Source organism: Parus major, chromosome 1A (assembly GCF_001522545.3).
Source record: "Parus major isolate Abel chromosome 1A, Parus_major1.1, whole genome shotgun sequence".
Classification (NCBI taxonomy): domain Eukaryota; kingdom Metazoa; phylum Chordata; class Aves; order Passeriformes; family Paridae; genus Parus; species Parus major.
Window position 1 is genome coordinate 29,476,654 of NC_031773.1, and position 15,926 is coordinate 29,492,579.

The window sequence follows — 15,926 nt, forward strand, 5'->3', positions numbered from 1 at the left end:
GGCGCGGCCGCGGCGCCGGCAGGCGCGGCACGGCACGGCACGGCACGGCCGGACATGGGGCACGGGGAGGCTGATTCGCCACCGGCCGCGGAGAAGAAAGGGGCGGAGGAGGAGGAGGATGATTTCGGCTACAGACTTTTCCCAGACCGGAATAAGAAGCCACAGAGTTTCCTGTTCCGCAGCCTCTTCACCTTCCACAACAAGTGCCAGCTGATGCTGAGGCTGACCCTGGAAACGAGTAAGCGCTCCCCCGGCGCAGCGGAGGTGCCGAGGCGGAGCCCGGGCCGCCCGCAGCGGTGACCTTGTGCCGCGGGTCCCGGGGAGGGCCCTGCCCTCCTGCCGCAGCACCCCCGCGGCCGCCGGCCTGGGCCCGAGCAGGTGGCGGGCGGGGCTGCCGCTTTAGCAACGTGCTGATTTTGGTTAAGACAGAATACGATTTCGAAAGTGATTGAGGGGTTTTTTTCTTCTTTTAATAAGGTTCTCTTCTTTTTTTTTCCCTGAAAAGTTAGGATGATTTGTCAATTTCTGTGCTTACGCGCCCTTTTCACTGTTTGATGTAGATTGTGAGTGTTAACAGCAAATGATGGTCACTATAGGCCACTCTGATTATGTTTATTAGGTAATAAAATAATGTCAGGATTGACTTGATTCCTGAATAGCTTCTACACTGTATCCTGGGTTACATGAAAAAGACCATGGGCAGCAGGTCAGGGGAGGTCATTCTCCCCCTCTATTCTGCTCTCCTGGGACCCCTCCTGTAGTGCTGCATCCACCTGTAGTGCCCCCAAGAGAAGAAGAACATGGAATTGTTGGAGTGAGTCCTGAGCAGGGTCACCAAGTTGGTAAAGAGCACCTCCCCTACAAACAGAGGCTGAGAAAGTTGGGGCTGTTCATCCTGAAGCGTGCATGGAAACCTCAGAGCAACCTTTCAGTGTCTGAAGGGGCCTACATGGAAGCCAGACAGAGACTCCTCATCATGAATTGCAGTGATAGCACGAAGAGTAATGGGCTCAAACTGCAACAGGGCAAAAATAGGCTAAATATACAGAAGAAATTTTTTGTGAGGGTGATGAGGCACTGGGACAGTTGCCCAGAAGAGCTGTGGTTGCACCATCTCTGGGAGTTTTCCAAGACCCAGTTAGATGGGGCTCTGAGGAACCTGGTCGAGTGACACGTGTCCTTGCCCAAGGCAGGGGGATTGGGACTAGGTTATCTCCAAGGTCCCTTCCAATTCAAACCATTCTATGATTCTATATCACATAACATGATCTGTAACAGATGTCAGTTGCATTGCTATAGGATTAAATTCTGCAATGTATGAATTAGTATGTATATAACTTTTCTTGTTTGTTTTCTTTTCCTTGACTGTCTTTATATTTTTTTATAGATGATTTTCAAAACTTTTGTCTAGAGAAACTGATTGCAGCAATTTTTTCTAGATCCATATGCTCGACTTCTCCTTGAGGCTCTGAAGCAATCTGGTTGGTATGTAAACTTATTTGTCTTGTTCTGTGTAGTAACATCACTCTGATAAGTAGTGACTGAAGTTTTTCAGATTCTTTTCTGTAACTTTGTTTGGGCCTTTCAGCACTGTCTTCAACGACCGACACTTTTCTTGTGAAAACTGTGATGGCTGTGTTAGTGGAGGTTTTGATGCTGCCACATCGCAGGTAGGTGCTAGACACAGTCGTCTTTCAAAGGACTGCAATTTCTTTAGTGTTTTATTGCTAGGATTAAATCTGCCAGTACTGATGCCTGAGTTAATCATGAAAAAAGATAAATGAAAGATGTTCCATGGTGTTGGGTACTAGTGTTGGAACTAGTACCCTTCAGGATGATAAGGCTGTTAATGTTGGAAAACACCAGTCCAAACACCCTAAATCCTGTCAGTGTTGTATGCTGTGTCTCTGAGAAGTAAGGGAGGAAACTTAGTGAGAACCTATCTCTCTTCTTCTGCAGATTGTTCTGTGTCAGAACAACATTCGCCAACAATCGCATATGAACCGGGTGGTCACACATGAATTGATTCATGCATTTGATCACTGCCGTGCACATGTTGACTGGTTTAAAAATGTCAAACACTTGGCATGTTCAGAGGTAAGTTAAAATGCTTCTAATATTGTCATTTTTTTTATTATTGCTGGTTATTAGGGTTGCTTTGTGCTATATGGTCTGTTACACATAATTCATTTGTTTTAAGCCTGTTAGTACATTTTGTCCTTTCTGTCAGGTCAGCCTAAAGAGGTTTATTTGTAAAACAAATACTTAGTTTTCACAATTATTAATAAGTTAATGTCATAAGTGGTTATTGATAAATAAGAGAGTAGTTAGAAGTGAAAACACATACACACATTAATCAAATGCTTATAGAATTCTTTTTATCCCATGCAAGTCTTGGTATGTTTGGTAGTTATCACAATAACCTTGTTTTTTTTATTAACAACAAACATGTCTTTTTCTGTAACGTTCATTTTTTGAGTAATTGTGGTATTTATTGCTGCTGGTACACTGTAGTTATGGATCCATCTCCATTCAGTGGGGTTCTGAGCAACCTAGTCTAGTAGAAGGTGTCCCTGCCCATGGCAGGGAGATTAGAACTAGAATGATCTTTAAGGTCCTTTAGAACCCAAACTGTTCTATGATTCTGTGGTCTCAGAGGACATTTGAGAGTTAAAGGCCTTAATACTTGGTGCTTTAGGAGATGAAATTAAATGGAGCACATCCTCTTGTGTGTGTGACACAGGTGATGTATCTGTGAAGTCTACATGTTTTTATTTGATTTCTGATGTAATCCTTACCATTTGGTCACAGAAAAACTTATCCCAGGCTTCACTCCCTCATTTCTGATTCTTCTATCTCCTTCCCTGCCATGTTGCACAGCGAGCTAGGGGATGTGAGCTGCAGTCAGTTCATAATGCTTTGTCTTTGCTGCTCCTTCATCCTTGCACTCTTTCCCTGGTCCTGGGAGGTCCTTCTCACAGGATACAGTCGTTTGTGAGCTACTTCAACATGAATCTTTCCCTTGAGCTGCTATTCTTCAAGACCTGCTCCATCTTGAGTTCTTTCCACAGCATACAATCTTTCAGGAAAGGAGTGATCCAGCATTGGTCCCCCAAGGCCCACATTTCCTGACAGAAAATCTACTCCTGCATGGGCTCTCTATGGGCTGCTTTTTTCAGGGCATGCTTGTCTCTTATGTCATGATGTCTTCCTTGGACTGCAGTGTGGATATGTGCTCTGCTGTGTTATTTCACAGATTGCAGGGAGACAACCTCTGTCTCCATGGTCTTCTCCACAGGTAGCCAGGGAATCTCCTTTGATGCCTGCAGCACCTCCTCCCTGTCCTTCCTCACTGTCTTGGTGTCTGTGGGGCTGTTTTCCTCACATTTTCATCACTCCTCTGTCTCACAGCTTCCCTGTAGTTTTCTTTATCCTTTCTTACATGTGTCATCACAGAGATACAACCAGCACCAAGCAAACCAGCACCACTAATGGTGGGTCCCTTTTAAAACTAGTTAAAACAGTCTCTGACACATGGACAGCCACTTCTCCAGTCTCACAGAAGCCACCCTGGCAGGCCCCTCACTGCCAACATTTTGCTGTGTAAACTCAATACAATAATTCTGAAGTATTAACTGTCATCTACTTTGTTTTATCGTCCAAGCTTTTACACAGTGCAGAATAAAGCATGTAAACTTCAAACATAAGTTTTATATAAATCAAGATTATGCATGTTCTTGCTCTTTTCAGGATTATTTTTTCATTTTGGGTATTTTGATTACTTAATTATATGGTATCTACATTTTTTGTTAGCGGCTTTTTAATTCTTATTTTTTATTTTTTCCATGCATTTATTCTTACTCTGGTACTTAATTATAGGAAATCAAGATTTATTTACATTTCCTAACATACTGTATTGGGTATAGAATATTTAGCAGACAAAAGAAATTCTAGTGTACAGGACAAGACAGTTAAGCTAAAGCATACATGTAAATGTAGCTTTTTGCAAAACAGATGGGTTACTGCTCTTCTGGGTATTGCAGCTGTAGTCTTTGAAAGGTATCTGCCTTTCTTCCTGATTCTTGTAACAGATTCTGATATAGACTGGGGAGAATATTACTTTTCACGTTCTTTTAGGAGTTCATATATAAATACACTCACACATATAAGCTCTACTGCTCATTTATTTAAACTTTAGGGATATGTGAGATGTAGTTCCTGGAGGAACTTGAAGGAGTTGGAAGGACTACTTGCTGTAGTTCACTGAGGCTGAGATGGATGTAAAGGATATGGTGTTAACAGGTACTTAAGTTAAAGTGGCCTCAGGAATATCCTCTACCAGCAGTCACCAGAAATATACTGAAGAAAAGCATTTGTTACAACTTTTTTGGCTTTGAATTTTCATGTGTTTCTCTGATCTTGTGACTTTTTATTTTTCTCAATAGATTCGAGCTGCTAATCTCAGTGGAGACTGTACACTGATGAATGAAATAGCCAGGTTTAAGTTTGGATTGAAAGGACACCATCAGGTAAAGACTGTGGATGCTAAAATATAATAATTTCTTATGAGTCATCTTTACCTACTTGGTCTCAGCCTTCTACACTTTCATAGCTCAAAACTTTAAAGAAAGAAATAGATGCTATGGGCTTGGTGTTTCCTCTTAACTAACCCTTGATCATCGATTTCCTCTTGACTAACCCTTAATGATCGATGTTAGGTTTTTTTTCCCCACTTTGTTATTTGCATTGAAATCCCTGAATATTTAGTCATGTTTTAAGGCATTACCACTGACAATGGATGGCTAATCAAACAAAAAGCAGGGCTTGCAGGAAATGTAGTGGAAATACCTTATCCACTATATGTGGGTGACATTCTTAGAAAAAGTCTTTGAAAACTGAAGGAAGCAAAATGAGAAGATTTCTAAGTTACCATGTGTGTTAAGTCTTGTAGGAATTAATTTTTGTAAATAGTATGAAGTCTACAGATTGAGCCCTAAGTATTTGCTCATGTTAGAGTGGCAGTTAGCTTGTTAATGATGTTTACATATTTTTTGGTCTTTTGGTAAACAAACTGTAAGAAAAGGTTACCATAAAGAGAGGTGTCAGAATGAAGGCCAGTAGAGAAGTCATCCCTTAGTTTTACAGCATTTCAGTTTGTAAAGAACCTAACTGGTATTTGTGTCTTTCTTTCTGATTTGGTTTTTTTTTTTATTATTTTTTATGTCCAGGTCAAGTTTTACAAATTTACAAACAAAAGTTTTACAAATACTTCATACCTACAACAAATGCCAAATTGTATTTTAATTCCTGCTCCTGTCTTTTTATTATTTCATGGTTTATGTATACATGGAAAACTAAAGCACATAGTTCACACAGGATGGAGCTAAAATGTACTTTAATGCTTATTACAGGCACTGTTTGACTCTTTCATACAAAATTTTTGCCTATACAATAGAAGTTAATATTTGGAAAATCTGGAAAAAAACTTTGCTAATAATGACATTTTTCTTTCTTTATTTTTTTTTTCACTTTAGACTTGTGTGCGAGACAGAGCAATCCGTTCCATTCTGGCTGTTAGAAAAGTTAGCAAAGAAACAGCAGAAAAAGCTGTGGATGAGGTTTTTGATGCCTGCTTCAATGATCTGGAACCTTTTGGAAGAATCCCACACAGCAAAGCAGATGCAAAACGTGCTTACAGAGACTTTCAGAACAGAGATCGCTATACTGCTAATTTGTAAGGTGGGGGGGGAAAGCCACGTGAGAAATTACACTAATACCTGATTGTTCAGTGACACCTGGAGTTATAGTCTGTGCCCACAGTACTGATGGAAAGAGCAAAGCTATCAAACTTATTGATTAATTTTTTATTTTTCATGAGCCAACTTCCATGGAAGTAAATGGAGTAAATGAACAAGACTAAAAACTGTTTCCTAACCTGTTGTTCCAGAAAGATAATTTACTATGCCAAATGACTTGTCAAATACAATTCAATGTGCTTTTAATTTTTTCACTCTGACTGACTCAGACTTGGTTTCGAAAAATTTTGTTGTTACTGAATAAATCTTTTCATACAATCTTTATACTTTCACTATCTTCGATACACAGTCATGAACTTGGTAATCTTCATCACTCTATTTTAAAAGATGAGCACCTGAACTACAGCTCTGTGTACTGGATTTAATAACTATGGATAAACCCAAAATTTAATAACTAAATTTAATAATTTTCTTTTGAGCACCTCCTGAAATTCTTGGGTGGTCTAACATTTCCAGTGGTAGGAAGGCTTTTGTGACTTGAGTCCTTTATGCCCTGAATTGCTGCTCATGTCCTGATTGTCTCTGGTGGTGGAGGACTGGTTATGATGATCAGTGTTGCCTTCTCCTGTTCTGTGTCCCAATATGTTTTGTGACAACAGGACAGTCAATGTTTGAAGCTTTTTCAGGCAATGCATAGCTGAGATTTGGCTGTGGTGGGGCAGCAGACTCTGGTGAGACTGGAGCTGGAGTGGGGCCCTGAACTGCTCAGGTAGGGAAATGTCAGCACATGCACCAATTTCAAGTGCCTGTCATGCTACAGCTGAAAGGGAGAGGTACTCGCAAGTATCTCCAGAATTTGGCAGCCTTTGGCAGGGCCCTTGTGTGACTGCAGACTTGGGCTCCTGCCATTCACCTGTTTATTTCATGTGCCTACAACGTTTTGGATCTGACCATCACTCTGTAATTTCCTCCTAGGAGGTATTCAGTCATGTGATTAGTCTCCATACCAGTGGTCCTGCTTCTAAGATGTCACTTCTAAGGTGTCACTCAGGAACAAGGTGCCTGAAGATGACAACAGTGTGTTGCCTTTTCCTGATCAGCAGCAAACACTATGAGAAGATTCAAACCTAAGCACTGTCCTCACAAAGGACAACCCAGAGCACACACAAAGTTCCTGATTGCTCATCAAGCCTGAATTGCCTGAGTTTGTGTTGGAGTGTCTCTGGGTTGTATTTATTTCCTGGTGTAGCATAATTCATACCTACAGGAACCATTACTTCTAGGGGGCTAAGCATTAATGTAGATCCCTCATAAAGTCGTCCCAGTTGTACTGGAGGAAGTAAGGTCTTGAGTATGATTTTTCAAACCTGTGCTTTCAGTAGTTTTATAAAATTGCGAATGGAGATTTCATAATCTTATTTTCCTGGCGTAATTCATCAGTGACTGACATAATCTCATGGCTGAATATCTGAAGATAAAAAAATGGGTACAATAACCCAGATACCTGTGGAGAAAATTACACATTGAATTGTAGGCTTCCCATATTCCATGTAGTCTGTATAGACCTGCAGTTTCCAAAATCCCCTGAGCCTCAGAGATGCCTTGAAATCAGCATAACAGCATGTGTTAATATTCCCTTAACCTTTACTGCTCTTCAAGTCACCATTTTAGTCAGTATGATATATGATGCTGGGTTTTTTATACTTCTGACATACATTCTGGTAGATAATTCCTTCATTATACCTAATTAACCAAAGTCCTGCTTTAATTAATGTGTGTGTCCTTGCATTTATATTGTATTTTGGCCAATACCTAGTTTGAATATATCCATTCATCTTCTATCTGGGATAAGCTTTATCAAGTCTACTTAGAAATGAAAAATACAGCAATAAAAACTAGAAAATGCAAGCATACAAGCTGCTTCTTTTTTTACTTTAACATTTTTGATAGGTGAACATGATGAAAATCTTGGAAAGAAAGTGTTCCAGAGAAATCTCCAAGAAATATTGCTAATAAAGAGGACATTGAGCTATATAAAGACATAATTATTAATGTATATACGTATATCACTGTGAAACAGTTGGAGACATTATTTGCCACTGTAATCACAAAATATTTGATTTGTAATTCTTAGAGAAGAGGGGACTCAGCAGAACTGGTATCTTGGACTTTCAGAGGGCAGACTTTGTCTTGTTTAGGAGCTTAGTTGACAGGGTACCTTGGGAGGCAGTTCTGAAGGCCGAAGGAGTCCAGGAAGGCTGGACATTCTTAAGGAAGGAAATTGTCAAGGGGCTGGAGCAGGCAGATTGACTGAACAGAGAGCTTTGGCTGGAACTCAAGGGAAAAAGGAGAGTTGGAAGAAGGGCCAGGCAGCTCAGGAGGACTACAAGGATGTCATGAGGCTTTGCGTGAGAAAATTAGGACCAAAGCCCAAGTAGAACTTAATCTGGCTACTGTGTAAACGGCAATAAAGGTGTTTCAGTAAATACCTTTGTGACAAAAGGAGGGCTAAGGAGACTCTGGATCTTTTTTTGGATAGGAGGGGAAACACAGTAAAAATAATGAAAAGGCTGAGGTACTCAATGCCTTTTTTGCCTCAGTCTTTATTAGTAAGACCAAGTTCTCTGAGAACCCAGCCCCCTGAGCTGGGAGACAGGGGCAGGGAGCAGAATGAAGCCCTTGTAATCCAAGGGGAAATGGGCAGTGACCTGCTACACCACTTAGACAGACATAAGCCTTTGGGGCTGTATGGGATCCAAGCATGGATACTGAGGGAGCAGGCAGAAGTGCTCACTGAACTATCTTCCATCATTTATTAGCAATCATGATCTAATGGGAAGGTCACAGATCAGTGGTCAGTTGGAGGTTAGAAAATGTGATGCCCAGTTACAAGCAGGGTCAAAAGGATTCAGGGAACTAGAGGTCTGTCAGCCTGGCCCTTGGGGTGGGGAATGTCATTTTGAGTGCCATCATGTGGCACATACAGGACAACCAAGCAATCTAGGCCCAACCAGCATGGTTTATGAAAGGCAGGTGACCAATCTGATCTTCTGTGACAAAGTCACCTAGTGGATGTAGTCTACATGGACTGGTAAAACCTTTTACACTTTATCTCACAACATTCTCCTGGAGAAGCTGGCTGCTCTTGGCTTGGATGGGGGCACTGTTCAGTGGGTTAAAAACTGGTGGGGTGGCTGGGCCCAGAGAGTGGTTGTGAATGGTGCTACATCCAGCTGGCTTTGGGTCATTCATGACGTTCCCCCAGGTTCAGTATTGAGGCCAGTCCTGTGTAATATCTTTATTGATGATCTGGATGAGGGGATCAAGTGCACCCTCATCAAGTTTGCAGGTGACACCAAGCTGGGTGGGAGTGTAGATCTGCTGGAGGGTAGGAAGCAGCGGATTCTGGTAAGGCTGGATTGATGGGTCAAGGTCAATGGTATGAGGTTCACTAGGGCAAGGAAGAGCCAGGTCCCGCTCGTGGGTCACAGCAGCCCTGTGCAGCACTACAGGCAGGGGGGAGAGTGTTTGGAAAGGTGCACCTGGGCTGTTGGCTCACAGTTGTCTGAACATGAGGCAGTGTGTGCCCAGGTGGCCAAGGCCAGTGGCACCTGGCCTGTATCAGAAACAGTGAGGCCAGCAGGACCAGGGCAGTGATCATCCCCCTGTACTTGGCACCGGTGAGGCTACACCTTGAATCCTGTGGTCAGTTTTGAGCCCATTGGAGCATGTTTAGGAAAGGCAAATAGGAAGCATCTAGAGAACAGGTCATATAAAAAAGCAATTGAAAAAATTGGAGTTCTTTACCTTGAAGGAAAGGGGTCTGGGGGAGACTTTATCTCTCCCTACAACTGCCTGAAAGCAGGTTGTAGCCAAGTGGGGCTTGGTCTCTTTCCCCAGATAACAAGTGACAGGACAAGAGAAGACAACCTCAAGTTGTGCCAGGAGAGGTTTAGATTGGGTATTATGAGATACTACTTCATGGAAAGGGTTGTCAAGCATTGGACCAGGCTGCCCAGGGCAATGGCTGAGTCACGATCCCTGAAAGTGTTTATAAGATATATAGGTGTAGATTTAGTGGCAAACTTGGCATTGTTAGGTTAACAGCTGGACTCAATGATCTTTCCAGCCTAAATGATTCTTTGATTCTATGTAATAATGTCAATAAAGTAAAACTGCATATCCAGAAAAAGTCAGTTTAAGCAACAAATACTTTTCAGTTGTAACAAGTCAAATTATAATGGCAGAATATATGCACAGCAAGTCACCAGAAAGCAATCAGGACAATCTGACAGGCTTCTTCTCATTCCCTGAGAAAAGGAGGGACAATAATTACATGGAACTTTGCACACACTGTTTATCAATTTGAGCAATCATTTCATTGCTTCAGGTGCAATTTTAATCTGCATCCTTTTTTCTCATCAAGACAGAGATTAGAAAAACCAAGTGAAAACTCCATGCAAACATGAAAAATTTGTGAATCAATTAAGCAGCAGAGGGAGCTGAAGGACTGTGGAACAGCATGCTGCTGTGGAAAATTAGCTGCAGACTACACAGCTGTTCTTCAGTGAGCAGTTCACTCAGTTAAAATGTCTATTTAATCAAACTTACATAATTTTAATATTAAAAGAGGTTGAAATTTAAACCATATTTCAATCACTTTTTTTTTTTTTTTTCTGTTTCTGAAGAATATTTGCTTCCTTTAAAAGACCACTTCAAAACATGTATGGAAATACTTTTGCCATCTGTGCTGTTTTAGAGTGTGATTGTGTTCACAGGGACACTTTAATAAATGCTGGGATGCATGTGGCTGACCAAAACATTAAGTTGTAATGACCCATCATTGGTAATCACAACCATGCAAACTACATTAGCCTAATTCCTTGTTCCTCATGCCTAAATTTTCCCAAGATTATAACTTTTTTTTCTCTTAAAGATTTTCAAGTTTTGACCAAAAGAAAAGAGCATTATTGTCTAAATAGTAAAGATATACGATTTTACATGGAAGAGTAATTTAACAAAGAGCCTTCAGGTATTTTATTTCTGCTAGAGAGGAAGTTCTGGCAGTGACATACCCCACTGAATAGCTCCTTGGCAGAATTCTTTTAAAGCCTGTAGCCCCTAGCTCTCAGTTTCATGAATGTTACCACAGGAGCCTTCATATATTGATTGTAGTTTTTTAAAATGGTTTTAGAGACTGTAGCAATATAAGTGAAAACAACAAAAATAATCAGTAAACAGAAAAATCCAACTCTGAAATATGGATAAGTTCAGTAATTTCCAGGGCATGGTCAGGGAGTCCTATCTCTTGCTAGATTTTAAGAATTCAGCACCAAGAGGTTATTATTCACTGGATATCCACCCAAATTACCTAACAAGCATTTGTCCTTTAGACTGCCTGTATGCCTGATCAAAAAGAAAACCAGAAAAGAAAGAGTTACTCAATGTTCTGGGGGTTTTTTCTTGGTTTTTTGTTTTGTTTTGTTTTGTTTTTTTGGTTGGTTAGTTGGTTTGTTTTTGTTGGGGCTTGGAGGTTTTTTTGTTTTCTTTTTGGTTTTTTGGGCTTTTTTTGAGAGTTTTTTGCTGTTGTTGTTGTAGCTCTTTGATGGGTCATGAGAAAATAATTCATAGCTTAGGAGGGAATTAAACCATTACTCTCACTTTTCTTAAGAATAAGATGAAAGTAGGAGAAAGAAGATAAAAGTAGGAGAAAGAAGATGAAAGTAGGGAAAAAGAGAAGAAGGGCTCACACAAAGCACACTGTGATGCTGAGTAAGGAACCAATATATGATGAGAGATCTTGTTCAGACCCCTGTTCTGAGCAAAAAGTTCTGAAGTGCTTGCTGGCTTTACACCCATGTTCTCCACTCACAGACATGTGAGTGGAGGAGAAGCCTGGGGAAAAGGCTGTAAACAGGACAAGCTGTATAACAGCTGGGCAGCATGATGGCTGCAGGGGCAACAGGAACCCTCTGGTATCCAGGCACTTTTGGTGGTCCCCTCACTCCTTGCAAGTGCAAAGTGGAGGCCTTAGGGACACCTGTCCCACCCCCAGAGTGTTTCACAGTTGAATGATTTTCCTTTGTCTCCATTTTTTGTCCTGCTGTTTTCTTCTCATTTGAGGGAATTCTCCGTGAATACATTACACCTGTTCCTCTTTCCTACTCAAGTTCTTCCTTTGCATGTGTATAATGAGTGTTTTAAGACTGCTTAAAGAAATGCCAGCAAAGGCATCAGTAAGAACAGGTTTAATATAAAAATGACAGCACAACAAAGTTTGTTGGCAAGGTTTACTCTACTATTTACTAGATGTTTAAGGCACACCAAGGAAAAAGAACAAAAAAAATCCACAGTCAATCAATTCAAACCCTAAGGGCGCAATAGCACTTAACAGCATTTAAATTTGATACTACTTAAACTTAACAACATTTAACTTAATTTACATCATAACTTAAACAATTTGGCAAATAATTCATATAGGATTTACTATATCACAACTGTAATTTACTTTCAGGCCTAACTTACAAATCCAAAGTACTTAAGAATCAAGTAGAGAAGCATTTCTCCCATATTTGATATGCATGCTTGAATGCACACATACATAAAGAGTCTGTACAAAGTACCTATGAAAAATTACCCTCAAAGGTAGTGGAACATTCACTTCAGATGCTTTTTCATCTTGTCAATGTGCGAAGAGTTGAGCCTTGGTGAGTGGGGGTGTCATTCATCTGTTGTCATCATTGATCTATTGTCATTCAGCAATCCATCAGGTACAGCAAACCTGAGAGTTGGCTGGCTCTGCTCAGAGAGAGGTTTCTGCTCACAGCCTGCTGTGGTCCAGGACAGCTCAAAGGCTCTCATTTTAGACCACTGTTTATAGGCCACAAGACAGTCATAGCAATGTCTCATCTTGGCCACATTTCTTGGTCGTAAACTTTCTTTGAAAGTATGAGAACAAAAATATCATTCCACTTGAGTTCTATTCAGGCAAAAAAAAAGTTTCCAAAGTTGTTCAAAGGGGAGGAGTTAGGCAGCACAAGTTCCTGGGAGCAGATGGTGTTTCTGATAAACTCAACAGTTGCTCAGTCCAGGTGCTGTTGGTCAGGGCTGAGGCTTGACAAGCATATCTCAGAACATATTGAGGCCTCGAGATGGGGGATGCACCACCACAGTTTGCAAGTAAATGATGACATTTCTTCTTTTCCTTTCATTAATAGCTACCTCCTTCTTCTCTCACTGTGCATCTCCAACACACACAAGAGACAGGATAAACGAAATTTTATCTGGAGAATGAATCTGCTGTTATATGTGTGAGAACAAGGGGTATTTCTTCCAAGCATTCTCTTTTAATTTCTACTTCCTAATGCCACAGCACTGGATTTTACTCTGATAGCTTCAATCTGCTCTGGTGGGAACCAGCTGGGAGTTCCTAGGATCAGGCTGTGAGTGAGTAGTTGCATCCCCTTCCCCAGGTCCTATTTTACAGAGCTTCCTTCTCACCTGTAGTCATATTTATATGCCCATGAATAAACCTAGATACCTGTAGGCATCTCGACTGTGTCTCCCCCACTTCTCCTGTGCCCCAGCTCCTGCTACTGTCCTGCTCTGATCTCAGGTGCCCTCACGCTCTCTGCATCCATGCCAAACTGTTGTTGGTGCCAGCTGGTGTCTCACCACGTTTTAGTCTCTTGATTTGACACTTTACTGGAATGCACTTGGGAAACAATTGGGGAATATGTTTCTTTGCCATAGGAACCATGGCAGGGGAAGGGGATTACCTGTCAGACCTCATGCTGATACTGAATTGAATTTCTGTCAGGGCTGAATATTCATTCATGGGAACTGGAGCATTCCTTGGTATCACAGAATATATATTACCCTCAGGTTTCACGCCTTCTGCCTTAGACCTTCTGGTACGAGGAGTAGGAGACTAATTACCTGTAGGACTGGGAATACAAGAAAAGAAGGTCACAGGTACATATTTCCATCTTGATGCATTTTTCTGACTGCTGAGTAAAAGCAGACTTAAAAGGACAGCTTTTATATAACAATCCTTTCCTGCTCTTTGGATGCCTCCAATAGAGTGAATTTTTCTGCCAGCCACTAACTGAAGTGGACTGGATATTATGTCAGCTCTTTCTGGTTCCTGTAACACTTCTTCTTCATGCAAAGAAGAGATACCAAGGGTGTCCCCTTCCTTTTCTTTACAATACCCAATACCCATACTATGACATAACATTCCCCAAAAGGTGAGAAATCTAGGTTCAAACCTTTAAGACTTTTGCTCAGAAAGAAAGAGATGCTCTGTGCTTCAGACACATGGGCTCAGGAAGCCTTCCCGGGTTTAGTCAATGAACCTTGGATAGCTGAGTCTTTGGTGCAGTTAGGTTTTTAGAAATCATACTGTTCACAGGCCTTTTAAAATGCCCATCTCACATAGAAAATGCACTTTTACGAAGACATTTTTTAGAAAACTGCTAACCCCATTCAGTGAGGCTGAGCATGTGACCTCTACCCTGCACATGTCGCCATGAAGTAAGGCATCTATGGTATGTGTAGTGCAACAGTCAACATGGGGGAAAAAAAGGGTAAATTTTAACACTTTCTTTATCATTTCTTTTAGATTTCACTTCAGGATGTATTATGTTTAGGAAGTGTTAGTATTAGTTTAGGTTGCTTTTGTTTTGGCACACTGGCCTTTGTTGATGTTTTTTGAGACATGTAACTGTCACCATTCATGACACGCTTAATGTAAGCAATATAACTCCAATCCAAATGCTGACATAAAAGGCAACAGATCTGGTTCCAGAGGCTGGGTGTCTTGAGAATAGATGGTCCTATGTTTTTCAAGGGTGGCTGAAGCATCTATGGAGGAACTTTAGGAAAACACTTGGGTAAGAGATTTTCCTATTCAAAATCACCATTCCCTGTGGTGATCCTCTTTCTTCAATAGTCTTGGACATGCTCCTTATCTTGATGAGAGTCTCATCAAACTGCTCTCCACTCTCTCCACCCCCTTCAGCAGCAGTGGCTGTGGCAGCTATCCATCTTCAGGCACATTTGCTTCCACCTGAGAAATTCTTAAAGTAGTGCTTAGCATAAACCTCCCTCTTGTACAATCTTCGTTGCAGCACTGGAGATGTCTGTGGAAACCAGCATCTCTATAGTTATGTTAACAGCTGTGTAGAAGTCTTTTAGAGATCTAGATTTGGTCTACATCTCTTCTGATATGTTTTAAGTGGGGTTTTCTGTTGCTATTTTTCTTTGCTTGTTCTGTTTTGGCTTGTGGTTTTGTTTTGTTTTCTTTTTAACAGAACCTGTGTCCTCTTCAGCTGTAACCTCAAAAAGAAAACTCTAAAGGAACGGGTGAGAGAAGGGATTTGGGGAGAAATTACTTATTTCTGGCCTTGTGAACTGTGTCAGTGAAAAAAACCCAAACATTTTCACTGCCTCTATTTCTCTATTTCAATAATCCTACTTTCAAGATGTGAATGTCACACTCTCAGGAACCCAGACTGTTTTATACAGCTCTGGAAGTTCTGATCAGTAAAGCACTTAAGAACTTACATTTAATCATGCCATTTTTACAGACTCACCGTTTGTTGCCTTGTGAACCACAATACTCAGCACCTTGGAGAACGGTGCTCTAAGTGTATCAAGTGCACTCTAACTTGCTCAGTGAGCTATTGCATGTATGGTCCTCTCAAAATACAAAAGGAAGGTCATTAAATCGATGTGACACACTTCCTAAGCAGTATGTTAACTTCAGGGGTCTCTTTGCATTTCCATTTAAAGTGTTATTGTCTGCCTGCCGAGACTCTTTCTGCTTTATAGCAGTCATATCTTGTACTAAAGCAAACTTTATGGTGTATTGTTAAAAACCTTTCACAACAGAGGCTGCTGGTATTCAGTGGTGAACGGTAAGATTTATGTGTGTAATTAGTCAAGTTTTGATGCACTTGTGCATTATTTGGCATGAAAACCACTCTACAAAGGTAAGATCATTATGACTGTGACTTGTCTCCTTGGAGAGAGAAAAATGTGACTAGTCTAAAAAAATCCTATCAACATCCTGTTAAGGCCTTAGGTTTTGCTCATTCAAGTCACAAATTTCTCAACAGAAGTGGAAATAACAGCTTTCTGATAGCAAATTGCTTTTTTCCACATCAT

At 40.9% G+C, this 15,926-nt stretch overlaps 1 protein-coding gene across 2 annotated transcripts; it reads left to right on the plus strand.

The window, feature by feature from the left end:
* Positions 1-14: 14 nt before the first annotated feature.
* Positions 15-7,669, plus strand: ATP23 (ATP23 metallopeptidase and ATP synthase assembly factor homolog). Of its 2 annotated transcripts, none has more exons than XM_015629434.1 (6): positions 15-238; positions 1,440-1,485; positions 1,589-1,670; positions 1,960-2,097; positions 4,446-4,529; positions 5,535-7,669. In XM_015629434.1, the coding sequence occupies exons 1-6, from the start codon at positions 55-57 to the stop codon at positions 5,736-5,738; spliced, it is 738 nt and encodes a 245-aa protein (XP_015484920.1). In that variant the 5' UTR covers positions 15-54; the 3' UTR covers positions 5,739-7,669. The 2 variants fall into 2 exon arrangements, with proteins under 2 accessions (XP_015484920.1, XP_018862365.1); XM_019006820.1 differs by having other exon boundaries at positions 42-238; positions 1,388-1,485.
* The last annotated feature ends 8,257 nt before the right edge of the window (positions 7,670-15,926 follow it).

Coding starts and splice junctions, on each gene's coding strand:
- ATP23 (XM_015629434.1), top strand. CDS start 55: ATGGGGCACGGGGAGGCTGATTCGCCACCGGCCGCGGAGAAGAAAGGG. Junction 239..1,439: donor GAGGCTGACCCTGGAAACGA/GTAAGCGCTCCC, acceptor AATTTTTTCTAG/ATCCATATGCTCGACTTCTC. Junction 2,098..4,445: donor AACACTTGGCATGTTCAGAG/GTAAGTTAAAAT, acceptor TTTTCTCAATAG/ATTCGAGCTGCTAATCTCAG.